This window comes from Papaver somniferum, chromosome 8, assembly GCF_003573695.1.
Source record: "Papaver somniferum cultivar HN1 chromosome 8, ASM357369v1, whole genome shotgun sequence".
In the NCBI taxonomy this organism is placed as follows: Eukaryota; Viridiplantae; Streptophyta; class Magnoliopsida; order Ranunculales; family Papaveraceae; genus Papaver; species Papaver somniferum.
Genome location: NC_039365.1, coordinates 99,426,139 through 99,441,264, shown reverse-complemented (window position 1 = coordinate 99,441,264; position 15,126 = coordinate 99,426,139). Strand labels below are relative to the sequence as shown.

The following is a 15,126-nucleotide window of genomic DNA, read 5'->3' as shown; positions in this document are numbered from 1 at the left end:
CGATTCACTGTACTATAATGGTAAAGTCACTGAATGATGATACCAATATCATGTACATGTTAACCATATTTTTTTTTCAGTATTTCTGTTGGAAATATGTATTAGTTTGTTTGTATAAGGACAAGCACTCTGGTGACCCTTTTCCGTTAGCCATATCTTATTTAAAGCTAAGGTAAAAGTTTCTCAGGAAACCTCACTACTGTGTTATGCTATCCCTTGGCTATTCCGTACGAAAACTGAGTTTCGTGCAAGTAGTGTCAAACAGATACTGAAAGAAAGAAAAGCTCACGGCTGTCAAACTCTCTAATCCAACGGTCCATATTGTAAATACTTGTTCTTGGGTCTGTGAATTCATTTAATCCAACAATAATAATAGGCGGACTTTTCAATAAAACTCAGATACACATACACCCCTTCCTCTCTCCTTTGCAAAACCCTCATTTCTCTCCAAATTTCTTTTCTTTTCCTCTATCTTCTTCTGCGAGCAAAGAGAGAAAGAAAGAAAATGAGGACTTCAATGTTTAGATCTGTTGAATCAGCGATCAGAAGAGTATCTACATCTTCACCATCTACTAGTACATCTTCTACTCATTTCGCTAGGCGATGTTTCTCATCAGAATCAGCCCCAGCCCGAAAAGTTGCAGTATTAGGTGCTGCTGGAGGGATTGGTCAACCTTTAGCTCTTTTAATGAAGCTTAACCCACTTGTTTCTAGTCTTTCACTTTATGATATTGCTGGAACTCCTGGTGTTGCTGCTGATGTTAGCCATATCAACACCAGATCCGAGGTTTGTTACCATTCTATCTCTCTCTCTTAGGGTTTAGGTTTTTGATCAGATCTGATTCCAGAATTGGGCTTTAGTTTATATGTGTTGTTTGATTGAGTTTAGGTTGCTGGATATATGGGCGAAGCTCAATTGGCTCAAGCTTTAGATGGATGCGATCTTGTTATTATCCCAGCTGGTGTACCACGAAAGCCTGGAATGACTCGTGATGATCTTTTCAATATCAATGCTGGTATTGTTAAGACTCTTTGCACAGCCATCGCTAAGTACTGCCCACATGTAAGATTGTTTTATTTTGTGGTAGATTTTTTTTTCCACTCATTTGGTTAGTATTTCACTAAGCTTAAGTATTTTGTCAATGATGTAGGCTTTGGTGAACATGATTAGCAACCCTGTAAATTCAACTGTGCCAATTGCCGCTGAGATTTTCAAGAAAGCTGGAACATATGATGAGAAGAGACTCTTTGGTGTTACCACACTGGATGTGGTTAGAGCTAGGACTTTCTTTGCTGGAAAGGCAAATGTTAACGTAGCTGGTATGGTTCTATTATTCTTACTTCTGGTGTCCATTTTATAGGCAAAACTAGGTTTTTGATTTGATTTTCATTTGTGATGTGTTTGAATGTTTTTCAGATGTCAATGTTCCTGTTGTTGGTGGACATGCTGGAATTACCATTCTCCCTCTCTTTTCTCAGGTAGATTTCGTTTGTATGTCTTGACCTGTATGATAATTATTCCTCTGATCTTCCTTGTTACATGGTTTTTAGAATCAAGCCAAATTCAGATTTTGACCTCCTTGTTACCATGTTTTTTTTCAAATTCTTATCAGGCAGCACCAAAGGGAAGCAATCTATCAGACGAAGAGATTACAGCTCTTACCAAGAGAACACAAGATGGTGGAACAGAAGTTGTTGAAGCAAAGGCTGGAAAGGGATCCGCAACTCTATCCATGGCGTAAGTCAAATCATGAACATTCAGCTTTTCTCATTACCTAGCATTGCATTTATCTTGATAATATTACAGTTAATTGTTCTGCATAAACTGCTTAAAGTGATTCCGTGTTTATTCGATGATGGCCTAACAGCAAAGTTCAAATGAGTTCTCATTTGCTGACATGTTGTTATAGAAGACATTCCTTAGAAAATGTAAAGCATGTTTTGACATTTTTACGTTAGTTGCTCGTTCACTCATGTCATATTCTCAGTTGCGGTTGAGCTTAAGTATCTTGACACTGCTGCACAACCTGCAAAGACCAGTAAAGAAAAGTTTAGGTGTATTTTGATTTCTTGCTAAGAATGCATGTGGTTACTTTGGCATATATTGTTTTTATTTGGTCCTTGACTCTATTTTAGTAGTCAGGGTATTTTTATTTGTATTGCATAAAAGTTTGATTTTCAAGGTAATAATCAAGTGAAACAATGCGTCTCTCCTTTGGTATATTAGTAGTATGTTCTGTTTCCTTCTTCTTTTCTCAAGTTGCAAATTAGATTCCATGTTCTTATAAAGCAACATGTGAGTTTCTGAGTAGACTGGTCAAGGCTTTAAGCTACATTTGTCCCTGTTCTTAAATTGTATGGGGGTATGGTTCATATTTCCTTTAAATTTCTTTCGTAGTTCAAACCAGATTCTGTGCATAGTCAAAAGTGTTCCGCGCACAAGTTTTCTTATATTGAATATCTCTTCTTTAGTTTCTTCGAAATAATGCGTATCCGTTAATAGATACCCATGCCAGATGTAGTAGGTGTTTCTTCTTGCTACTTTTATTCTTTGATCAGATAAATTTAGGTGTGACTCTGAATCTCATGTTTTTTGCAGTTACGCTGGAGCTGTCTTCGCTGATGCTTGCTTGAAGGGCCTCAATGGGGTTCCAGACATTGTGGAATGTTCTTATGTTCAATCAAACATCACTGACATTCCATTCTTCGCTTCTAAGGTAAACGAGTCCATCTCATGTACAAAATAGATTGATGTGAGCGTTGTTTTGAGGCTTGAATCTGTATCTTGTAATGAGGATGCAATTTATAAATTGGACAAACTTGTTACCCTTTCTCTAATCCGCACCAATACTCTGTGCGGTTGAAAGTTCTGACGAAGTTTTTTAGATCTTTTCCCAAGTGCTTCTCTTTCAGCTTCTACTTGACCAGCTAAGCACCTAAACCTAAGTCAGAGCAACGGAATTTATCCGTTGTCCATCGTTGAGAACCCTTGTAAAGACCTTGGTTGTTATTAGGCTAGACTCTGGAGCGAACAGTTTTAGATTGACTTTATGTATGACATCTAATTGCCTCTTACAGGCAGGAGCTGTTACATCTTTCACAAGACCATAGTTATATTCTAGTTTTGTATCCTCTTGTTAATGCATGGCAATACATTGTCTGGTTTGAAGAGATAACTCGTTTATGTAAAACTCTTGTTCAGATTGCATAACTAAAATCGTATTTATGCCTTTGCAGGTAAGGCTTGGGAAGAATGGCGTTGAGGAAATACTTGGATTGGGTCCAATGTCCGACTTCGAGAAAGAAGGCTTGGAGAAACTCAAGCCTGAACTCCTATCCTCCATTGAGAAGGGTGTCAAATTTGCAAATCAGTAATTAGTTTAACAAAAGGTTTTGATCTATTTCTTATTTCTTTGAGCGGAAATGTTGGCTGCTGAATGTGGCAAAATCTTCCCGGGTATAATTTTTCTTGTCAGAAGTAATCGGCAGGTTGTATGGTTAATAATCAATTCCTTTTGGAAGAGACTAGTCTGAAATAATATTCCAAACAGAGCTTTCTTAAATGCCCAATATTTTGCATTGTATCCAGACGTTTTTTGCATTTCCTTCGGTTCATGCTTCAGGAGCCGGTGTATATATGGTAGAAACTCCGTATATCGATACTCCATATATTAATAAATTCTATATATTAATAAAATATTTGATCCTAACTTATAAAATCATATATTAATAAAATATTTGGTCCCAACTTATAAAATCATATAGAGAATGAATAAACTCCCTATATTAATAACCTCTATATATATATATTAATAATTTTGTTAGGTCCGAAATGTATTAATATATGGAATTTTTACTGTATTTGACTGGAGATGTTACTCCAAACATGCATGTTTTTGTAAGGTCTTGGGCCGTGGTCCGTGGTTAAAAATTTAGCCCCTCGAGTAGTTGTAGGGATTCACTACCTTGTCTAAATCAATCCAAAAATATTATCCGAGTAGTAGTAGGATTCCACTTGCATGGCTATTACACTGGCATGGCTTGTGTAAGTGGTTTCAGACACAAGGAAGACATCGTTTTGCAGGAAAAATCTTGAGTTCCGTAAGATAAAGTCTCAGCCAAGGCCCATATAAATGCTCAGGTTAGACGGAGGTCCCGGAGATTAGTAAGTCAAATATACTGGAATAGTCGACGGATAAAGTTTCAAATGACAGGCTGTTTTTTTAGAATATTCAGCTCAACATTTCTGTCCTCGTTTGTGAAAATGAATTATCAAATCTGACGAGTGAACTTTTCCAAAAGACGAAGAAACATTAAGTAGACAACTCCAACTTTTGGTCTCAAGGGAGAGCAAACCGTTCCAAATGGACAAATCCTAGCACTTCACCTTCAATCACCCGTTGAGTTGAAAAGCTTGACCAACATATGTACTCAATTTCAAAATATTGACTAGTGACTGCCGACTTAAAAAGTGTGCGGATGTGTCTGTCGTCAACGTGTTCGGAGATTCTAATTGGGTCTCCGGTCTCCCATTAGAAGCAGAACTAAGCATCCTTAGAAGTCCAACTCAGAAGGAAAAAAACGTAGTGACATACTTCATTGAGTTAACATATTTTCGTATTCAATTTTCGTCAACTAAATTGTTACACAACCATCGTAATATGATCAAAAATTAATTTCTGGTACAATTTGATTTGGACCCATGAATTAGCTGATTATAAATGAGTCATTTGAAACTTGAAAAGAATAACATACTGTTTTTTTGAATAAAATACAATTAGGCTATTAGCATTATCAAGTAATTAAAATACTCTTAGTTAACTTTGAATTAATCAAGAGTCCCAAATAGGTCCAAAAGCAGGAATCCCAGCACCTTTGCATGCATCGACAACATCCCTACTGCCTTCAGGATTGCTAGTTACAATCACAACCTGAGCGTCCCATTTCTTCGCGGCATCGATGCTCATTTTAGCTACATTCGGCCGACCAAGAACTGCCGTATCGTGAACAATAACCTTGTCCTTTGGAAAGCCGCTCATCATTTGTTGTATTTCTTTCCCGAAATTCTGCTCGATTCCTTTAGCAACCCAAACTACGCAAACATCAGCTCTGGATGGTTGCAAAAGGAATGATAAAAACACACAGATTCCTGATCCTGTTGCTACTAATACAACTCTTTCGTACATGTTGAGAAGGTAGGGAAGACCAGCAAAATGAACTCCTCTTTATTCCTCCTTCGAACTTGATTATGGATGCGTGATTTGAAGGAGTAGATATCCTAACGGGTACCCGTCTTACTGTTAGCCATGGGAGGATGATAACAATAGTGATGACTAACGTGAACCAAAATTCTTGAGTTTTGATGAATCTGGATGAACTGAAGTTGTAGGTTTTTTGATATGGTTCATAAGAATTGGTAAGAACGATGAGGACCCATACGAGAAGGAGGGAAGTCCAACCAGCAAAACGATGTGTTCTTTCGAAAACGTTATGATGGAGATGGCGAACAAGAGGAAATGCTGCCAAGGAGGAGAGACCGATGAGAAATAAAAGGGAAGAAGCAACAGCAATGATCTCTGAAGAAGTGTTGTTTCTATCATTTAGGGTCAGAATTAGAGCGAAGATCAGCCAAGCAATTGCGGAAACGCCACAACCACTGTGTACTCCTCCAAGGCATTGTAGAAAAGAAGTTGTTGCAGTTCTTAGTTGTACCGGGATCCATGACCTTCCTAAGACCTTCACTGCTAACATGAACACAACCCTTAATATAGCTTCACTTCTACATAGAACAAGTGCAAGTATATTGGCAATAGAAAAGAGAGCAGCCTTTTCTTTTGCATATGGGAAACGCCCGACTGCAGCGAGAGTTAATGCGATCATATTTAACGTGAAACAAACAACGAACAGTCGTTTGTAGACGGGAAAAAGCCCTTGATCAAGTAAAATGATTGAAAGTCTGGATTGAGTTTTTTTGGGTGGTATCTTTCGCAGCAGTGATTCTTGTCTCTTGATGGATGTTTTCAATCTAAACGAGGGCTTACGAACAGAATTTTGCTTCTCGAGATCTTCTTCAGTGAAGGCCTCTAAATCTACATCCTCATCATCCTCATAAATTGTCTCATCATCATGATCATCCTCGTCGTCGACATCTAAGTCACAGAAATGATTACTAGGTCGACTTAGAGATCTATGAAATGACCCAGTTAAAGGTGCTGGAAACACCTTGAAAGAACTCTTTTGAGTCCACGGAAGCCATACCCATGTTGCATTAGACGACTCTTGGGGCGCTTCAACTACAGGAGGAGTTGTTATTGAAAATGGACTTGTTTTATCGGGATTGATCTCAAAGGCAACTCCACGACAACTTGAAAACCTTGCTACTTTATGTTCTGCCATTTATGAGATCAGAAAAGAGATTGATGTACAGAGAAAAATTTACTAAAGAGCGAGACAGAGAGATTGGACGTAGAGAGATATGAGGAAAGGATATTGAATGGTTAACAATGCCCATTCTGAGAACTATTTATAGATAATTAATTAAGTTATGAGAGTGAGACAAAAGAAAACAAATTAAGAAGAAAGTCAAGAGACATACCATGATAGCATAAGAATCTTTGAGATTATATTAACTTGTAATTTGATACGACCTGGTAAAAGCTTAATGTGATGATTAGTTGATTAATCGCTTTATTGGTTGTTAATACAAGTATCCGTTGATCAAGCAATTACCAGAATTAACAACGTAGTTTCATATGACAAGGAAACTCAACGAAGCTAAAATGATGGTGATGGTTGATGCGTCAATGTCGCCCCTTGCGATGCCAAGAGATCACCTGGGCACTCTGTCCATACCACTCGCATGGTGATTATCTGGGGAGATCGAACAGGAGATTTTGGGAACTTCGGTAGTCCTGTCCATATATACATGTTTCCATCATGGATCGCCACCTTCTCCGGCTCACATTTTCAATTTCTGTACTTGTCAAATTCATAACTTTTATTTATTGTTAGTGTACTTAGGAGTACTAGTGAATCATCCATTTCTTTTAGCGTTTATAAAACTGCTTACATTTGGTTAACGAACTTGTAATTTCGTACACATCTTCATCGGAAAGTTTTATGCAACTGCTATTGGTATAACAAATATGGGAGATTTTATAAAGTACACAGTTTTATTGACCTCGTTTTTTTGTTACCCCCATTTTTACAAATTTTCTAAAGTGCCCCAACTATTTAGTTTTCCATCCTACTTAGTCAACACTAGTTTACTTTCTGTAAAGTTTACTTCTTTATCCTTTACTTGTTAGTGCGTTTACCTTCTACATCGTTTTTCCAATTTGTCGAGCTCGGTTCAGGATCGTGTCATCATTTTCAGGTTTGTTTCATCATTCCCTGAAAGTGTTCATCATTCCCAAGTGTCTTGGGGTTTTTGGTTGGTGGAGAATCAATCTTCTACAATATTTTTTCGGTTAGTCGAGCCCGGTTCAGGATCGTTACACTACTTTCAGGTTCGTCGAGCCTAGTTCAGGATCGTTACACCCTCTTTCAGGATCGTCGAATCATTTATCTTCTCTACCAAGGAGATGTAGTTCAGGGGTAAATAAGACTTTTAATTGGAAAAATAACTATCACCTAGCACTTAACTGGATGGGAATTGCTTTTTGGATAAAACGGGATACTTTAGAAAATTTGTAAAAAACAGGGATACTTTTGAAGTTTACATTTCAAAACAGGGGTACTTTATTAAATGTCCCAACAAATATTTAGATACTCCAATTCAGTATATAGGGATTCAGTGTTCTCCCAGGTGATTGAATTTTTTTTTTAAAAAGAAAAAAACTCAGTGTTCTTGACCAGTATTATATAATTATATTTGAAAGTCCTAATAGAGTAATAGTCATTTCCTATCGACTCTATGTACTGACTCTATTTCAGATTTTAGTAAGTTACCCGGACAGTGCAGTGATAAGGACATGTTTATGGGTCTGTTAGGCCGGTTCATATGCAAGATGTTATATTTTACCATTGGCCACACCACATGGCCCGGTTAACTCGCCGAGCCACTAAACTGAGCGACATGGTTTTTACCGAGCAGTAGAGGTTCCTTGGTCAGCGATCAAGACTCAGCTATGGCGACAGAGAGATTATCGTTCGATGGAAACTTTATCCCCAACGACTGTTTTTCTACCGCCTATAAATATGTGCATTTAGGACTTCATTTTTACAAGCAACAGTCTTTCCCTTGAAAATTGAATGTTGGACGTCGTCCGCTACACTAAGCCTAACGGGGGAAGAATTCACCACACTTCTTTTACTTTTAAGACTTGTCGGTAGGTTTTATTAATATATATCCATTTTTAAGAATAATATATTGTTTCCTAGTATATAGGATCTTTGCTTTAATCGTAATATTGGGCTCTATATATTCATGAGTTGTGTAACCAGAATTGATAAGATTATCGTAATAAGAATTATCTTCTTCTCGATCCTATATTTGTGAAGATGGTATCTATGAGGTAGGGTTCTTGAATCATGGGTAGTGATTCAGAATTATACCAAAAATAAATCAAAACAAAAAGGGCAGATGGAAAACAAATCTGCTCCTATTATCGTTCAATCTGAAGGTGCAATATTCAAGGCTGGGATTGTTCTTGATGAAGCAAACTATGATTTGTGGTCACAAATCATGGAGATGCATATTGCTGAAAAAGAAAAAACCTCCTTTATTATGGGAAGGACAAGAAAACCTACCGAGGAAGATCCAAGATATGAGAAGTGGCATACAGATAATCAAAAGGTCAAGAGATGGTTGTTGATGTCTATGTCACCTGAAATCATGAAGAGATATATTTGGTTTACCTACTGCTAGAGAGATTTGGGATGCATTATCTAAAGCCTTTTATGATGGAGATGATGAGATGCAGGTATTTACTCTAAATCGACGAGCGTTTTCGGCAAAACAAAATGGCAGAGCACTCTCAATTTATTATGGAGAACTAACTGAAATATTTGGAGAGCTGGATCATCGTGACAAGGTGGTTATGGAGAATTCTAATGATATTGAAGCCTATCGAAAATCAATTCAGCGCCTAAGGGTGCATATATTCCTTGCTGGATTAGATGAAAGTTTTGAGCAGATCCGTGGTGGAATCTTGAGAAAGGATCCTATTCCTGAATTAGAATCATGTTATGCACTCGTTTGTCGTGAATTTGTTCGACGTACAAAGATGGCAGAAGAATCGTAAGAAGTTGAACCTGCTGCTATGGCAACTCGAAACCAGTACAATCAAAAAGGGTCTTTTCAGAGATACTCAAAGACTGAGGTGGACAAGTCATCACTTAAGTATACACACTGTAATCAATCTGGACATACAATTGACATATGTTTCGAGTTGGTTGGATATCCAGATTGGTGGGATCAACATCTGGAGAGGAAGAAGGAGACAAAGAAAAATTCTGGTGCTCCAATGGCTTTAACAAAGAAAGGAAAGGATTCCATGGTAATATCTGCATCAGTAGCAAGGACAGGTAACGATGGTAAGTTTTTAAATGTTTCTTCATTTGTTTCGAATAATTCATGGATAGTTGATTCTGGTTCCACAGACCATATGACATGTGCTTCTAAACAAATGTCTCCCCTTAAACCATCCTTACAAAAAACAGTCTCTACTGCAAATGGCTCACAAGCTCCAATTACTGGTGAAGGGTCAATATCTCTCACTGAAACTTTAAACTTAGATTTTGTCTTAGTAGTTCCTACATTCCTATCAGTTTTCCAAATAACTAATAATTTACATTGTGTAGTGATATTTTGGCCTGACTGTTGTGTTTTTAAGGACATCACAACGAAGCAAACGATTGGTTATGGTGTTAAGTGTGGGAAGTTATATTATCTGGATTTGGTGTCAAGTAGTTCGGATAAGCTGCGTTAAACTCTTCTTGCTGATGGTTCTGAGAGGGAGAGACAAAAATCTCAAAATTTTTTATGGCATCGACGATTGGGACATGCGTCGTTTGGTTATTTAAAAAACTTATTTCCTAGTTTATTTGCAAAACTTGATATTTCTAGTTTTCATTGTGAAGTATGTGAACTTGCGAAAATCCATCATGCTTATTTTCCATTATCATTCAATAAGAGTCCAGTTCCTTTTATGATCATACATTCTGATGTTTGGGGGCCATCTAAAACTACTACCGTGGGTGGTTAAATATGGTTTGTTACTTTTATTGATGATTGCACTAGAATGACGTGGGTGTGTCTTATGAAAAACAAAAGTGAAGTTACCGCCTTGTTTCAAAAGTTCCATAAGATGATTGACACTCAGTACAACAAACAGATTCAAGTACTTCGTAGTGATAATGGTGGTGAATATATGGATTCTGACCTTCAACATTATTTGGAGGGACACGGAATTATTCATCAAACTACTTGTTCTAATACGCCTCAGCAGAATGGAGTAGTAGAGAGAAAGAATTGTCACTTACTGGAAGTGGTTCGTGCTTCATTGATAGAGGCACATATGCCATTGATGTATTGGGGAGAGGAACTTACTTCTGCAGCATATCTTATAAATCGAGTGTCATCCAGTACCATTGTGTTTCAAACACCCCATCAAGATCTTGCTGAATCAGTTGTGGCTCCAACTGTTCCTAATCTTCCGCCTCATGTGTTTGGTTGTGTAGCTTATGTTCATCTGCACAAGAACCAATGTGATTAGTTGGCTCCTAGAGCTTTGAAGTGTGTATTTGTGGATATGCAACAACTAAAAATGGATACCGTTGCTATCATCCTCCAACCAAAAGAATGTTTGTTACTTTGGATGTTGTATTTCATGAAGATACTATGTATTTTTCATGTGAGTCTGAACTTCAGGGGGAGTACCATAAGGAAATTCAGACTCTTGACTATGATGAAGATATATTGGAAATTGATGTATCTGTTATTGTCAACTATGATGATATGGTAAGAGAATCTGTTGATGAAGGTTCTTCAAGAGAAGAAACATAAAGTACAGTATTGGATCGTGATATAGAGATTCAAGATGAGGTTATGATAGAAGAGATTCCAGAGTCTACGTTACCTCAAGAAGATGAAACACCAAACCAATCGTATGCTACGCATGTTCTTGAAGAATCAAGGAAACAACTTCCACAACGTGTAAACAAAGGTATACCTAAACTCAGATATGAACCTGAAATCTCTAGTAAGGTTAAGTACCCTATGAGTGATTATGTATCTCACCATTGTTTATCTAAAGCTAATAAGGAATTCGTGAATCAACTATCTACTATTTTTATTCCTAACAATGTGCAAGAAGCATTAGCTGATCCAAAATGGAGAGCATCTGTAGAAGAAGAAATGAGGTCCCTTTTTCAGAATGATACTTGGGATTATGTTGATTGTCCAGAAGGAAGAAAGATTGTGGGGTGTCGTTGGATTTTCACCATTAAATACAAGGCAAATGGTGAGATTGAACGTTATAAAGCAAGATTAGTTGCTAAAGGGTACAACCAAACTTATGGTATCGACTATACACAAACCTTTTCTCCAGTAGAGAAAATCTACACAGTACGAGTCTTGTTATCGCTTGCTGCAAACTTGGATTGGCCTTTGCAGCAGTTTGATGTAAAGAACGCCTTCTTGCATGGTGAATTAACTGAAGAAGTTTACATGGAGCTCCCACCTGGTATTTCAGTTCCAGGATCTCATGGTAAGAAGGTATGTAAGCTAAAAAAGTCACTGTATGGACTAAAAAAATCTCCAAGGGCCTGGTTTGGCAGATTCACCAAATCTATGAGGAACTTTGGATATCGTCAGAGTAATTCTGATCATACTTTGTTCATAAAGAAAAGGAAGGATAAAATTACCGATCTTATCATATATGTAGATGATATGGTGGTGACAGAAAATGATCCAGAGGAGAGGAAATCTTTGCAAAGATACTTATCAAAGGAATTTCAAATGAAAGATCTTGGTTCATTGAAATACTTCCTTGGGATTGAAGTTTCTCGATCCGGTGAAGGAATTTTCTTATCACAAAGGAAATATGTTCTTGATCTGCTAAAATAAGTGGGCATGTCAGCATGTCAGCCAGTCCATACACCTTTAGAAGAAAAGGTAAATCTGTGTATTGAAGCTGATCAAGTTCCTACTGATAAAAGGACATATCAAAGACTTGTGAGGAGATTGATGTATCTATCTCACACAAGTCCAGATCTTGCTTATGCACTCAGTGTTGTTAGTCAATTCATGCACAATCCAGGTGAACAACACATGGATGCAGTTTTACGTATTTTGAGGTATTTAAAGTCTGCTCCTGGAAAAGGAATTTTATTCTCTAAAAATGAAGATTATAGAAAGGTTGTGGCATATACAGATTCTGATTATCCAGGAGAAATAGATGGCAGACGTTCTACTGCAGACTACTTTACCTTTGTGGGAGGTAACTTAGTTACTTGGAGAAGTAAGAAACAAAATATTGTTACACGATCAAGTGCAGAGGCTGAATTCAAAGGTATGGAAGATGGTATTTGTGAAACTTTGTGGTTGAGGCTTCTCCTTAAGGATTTGGGGATTCCTCTCAAGGATCCCATTACTTTGTATTGTGATAACAAAGCTGCGCGTGATATTGCTCATAATCCTATTCAGCATGATCGTACTAAACATGTGCAGGTTGACAGGTTCTTCATCAAAGAGAAGCTGGACAACAACATTATTGAGCTGCCACCGGTTCGGTCTAAAGAACAACTTGCAGATATTCTCATACATGGAGTGTCAAGCAAAAAATACTTGAGTTTTCTGGACAAGTTGGACATGTGTGATATCTATGCACCAACTTGAGGGGGAGTGTTAATATATATCCTTTTTTAAGGATAATATATTGTTTCCTAATATATAGGATCTTTGCTTTAATCGTAATATTGGGCTCTATATATTCATGAGCTGTGTAACCAGAATTGATAATATTATCATAATAAGAATTATCTTCTTCTCGATCCTATATTTGTGAAGAGGTTTTTCCCTCCAAATTGAATTACATGTTTTTTTATCGCGAGCCATGATCATTCTCGACTCAACTATTTTCTCTAAATCGAATACCAAGCACGATAAAAGATCAAGCCTGGTCGAAGGCCCTCTCTATGACCGACTCAATTTAAAATTAAGCTTCCTTCAAAGATTATCTAAGATCCCACAAATCAGTTTTATCTAATTTGCCACTAGAAATAAAACAAGGTTCCTAATTGAAAGTTTTTCCTTTTTCTTTTCTTTTTGATACGGCACAGCTAAACCTACTCCCCGAAGCAGACCTAGCATCACTGCTAATCCAACTGCCATCCTAACAACCAGACTCGATCTCACCTCTATCTATAGAGGAAACCGGTGAAAATGGAAGATCCAACCTTTCCTAGTGAAAAATCGATCCCCTACCTTTCACCCGCACTGACGAAAAAGAGTGCCTTAACCTCTGTAAATAAAAGCTGTTTACATCATAAAGTTTGTATTTCAACATATGTGGGTGCGGCCGTGCACCTGGAAATTTGCTCTAAGTTTTGCAAAACTTCTAAACAAACGAGCTTAGCCAAAATTTATTTTTTGGTGGGCGCTATCTACGTGGTCTTTGACATTCCTCGTTTACGGTCTTCTTTCTACTTTGCGTATTCTCTTTGCATTGCCCAACATTCAGTCCTAAAGATCGCTCCCAAGTCTTAAGGCTCCCAACCTTTTGGTGCCCAAGTTGGCGAAAAGTCAGAAATGATGCCCAAGGGAATGGATAACAGACAATGTACAAGTGGATTTCTTCCTTTTCCGTGAACCAAATTGCCGCGTGAAAGGACAGTGAAAGACAAAGTCTAAGACATTTTGCCCCCGTCCTTGTTGTGTAAACACCCGTCCTTCCAGAGTTTTGACGTTATGTGAAAGAAGTTTTCCAGGAAGACGGCATTCTTCGGCCCAAATATAGATTCTAAGTACCAATACAATAAGTGGAATCAGAGTGACAACTTAAGAACAATCAACATGACGATACAAGGAGATGGATTTATCTTTGTGATAACTAGTTAATTGTCAGTTTCTGTAGAAACCAATAAAAGGAGAATGAAAAGATGATAATATTATTGACTTTCTGTCTGTTGGGATCTAAAATTTGGAAATGGAATCTTATGTTAGGAATTGTTCTGCTAATCATTGATCTAGTCTTTGACTTTGGACTTTCCGTACTTCTGCAGAAGTGATGAAGTTTCCCTTCCCAGCAGAAAAAACGAAATAAAGAAAAACACATTCGTTTAATTAGATTTTTGTCCGTGCTACACACCAGGTATTTTTTTCCTCTTTTAACTTGGGCGGTGCCATGCATCGGGCATATTACATAACTTGGCTTTTTGTATTAGACTGAATTGTATGCTGCCCACGAATTGTAAGGTTTATCTCTCATGCATTGTTGGATGAGAATTTGATATTGAGTTGTTAAACTTGAATTTCATAAAGTTGAGTATATTTATGTGGGCAATAGCAAGTTATGCCTAAAGCTCCAAAACCATCCGACCAACGCAAAACTTGTTTAAGCTGCTCACTCCCTGACATGAAATCAATTGGTACATTAAGTGACCCCATTTAGTCTCTTATTACCAACGAAGACCACTGTATACACTATAATCTGTATTGACACGTGGAGGACAATCAGAAGCCGCAGCTGGATATAATTGTACAACAGCACACACCGAATCATTTGCAAGCCTGCTTCATTATTAAGCTAAGGATAAACATGTCATTTGGCGGAAGATATTTTCCCCTTAAAAGCCTGACGATTAGGTCTGAAAGTGGGGGCGACTTCTTCTCTTCTCTCTCGACCTAAAAACTCTCTGCACTTCCCTCTTTTGTAATGAAGTCCCGTTGGAACTGAGCAAGGATTAATGAAAACCTTAGCTCTCTTTTACCCGTGGATGTAGACATTCTGTCGAACCACGTATATTATTGTGTTCTATTTTACTTTACTGCACTTAATTTTGCATTGATTTTATGTTTATATCTCATTCTATCTGTTGATATATCGTTTCTTTCATTTGGTTGTGATACCAAATTAAGGGTATTCACAATTTGGCGCTAGATCCAGGCTATGGGTAAAGAAT

General features: G+C 37.5%; 2 protein-coding genes across 2 annotated transcripts; one reads left to right on the top strand and one right to left on the bottom strand.

The window, feature by feature from the left end:
- Positions 1–404: 404 nt before the first annotated feature.
- On the top strand, positions 405–3,588 carry LOC113302262 (malate dehydrogenase 1, mitochondrial-like). Its single transcript, XM_026551154.1, has 7 exons — positions 405–787; positions 890–1,063; positions 1,152–1,320; positions 1,418–1,479; positions 1,614–1,738; positions 2,600–2,717; positions 3,238–3,588. Exons 1-7 carry the CDS (start codon positions 506–508, stop codon positions 3,373–3,375), a joined length of 1,068 nt encoding a protein of 355 aa, XP_026406939.1. The 5' UTR covers positions 405–505; the 3' UTR covers positions 3,376–3,588.
- A 1,258-nt stretch (positions 3,589–4,846) lies between these two features.
- Positions 4,847–6,465, bottom strand: LOC113301409 (adenylate-forming reductase 06235-like). The gene has a single exon (XM_026550190.1). It carries the CDS (start codon positions 6,394–6,396, stop codon positions 5,104–5,106), a length of 1,293 nt encoding a protein of 430 aa, XP_026405975.1. The 5' UTR covers positions 6,397–6,465; the 3' UTR covers positions 4,847–5,103.
- Between the last annotated feature and the right edge of the window lie 8,661 nt (positions 6,466–15,126).

Excerpts from the sequence above, each read along its gene's own strand:
- LOC113302262 (XM_026551154.1), top strand. The coding sequence starts at position 506 with ATGAGGACTTCAATGTTTAGATCTGTTGAATCAGCGATCAGAAGAGTA. Across the intron at positions 1,739-2,599 it reads TCCGCAACTCTATCCATGGC|TTACGCTGGAGCTGTCTTCG; the intron begins GTAAGTCAAATC and ends TGTTTTTTGCAG. Across the intron at positions 2,718-3,237 it reads TTCCATTCTTCGCTTCTAAG|GTAAGGCTTGGGAAGAATGG; the intron begins GTAAACGAGTCC and ends ATGCCTTTGCAG.
- LOC113301409 (XM_026550190.1), bottom strand. The coding sequence starts at position 6,396 with ATGGCAGAACATAAAGTAGCAAGGTTTTCAAGTTGTCGTGGAGTTGCC.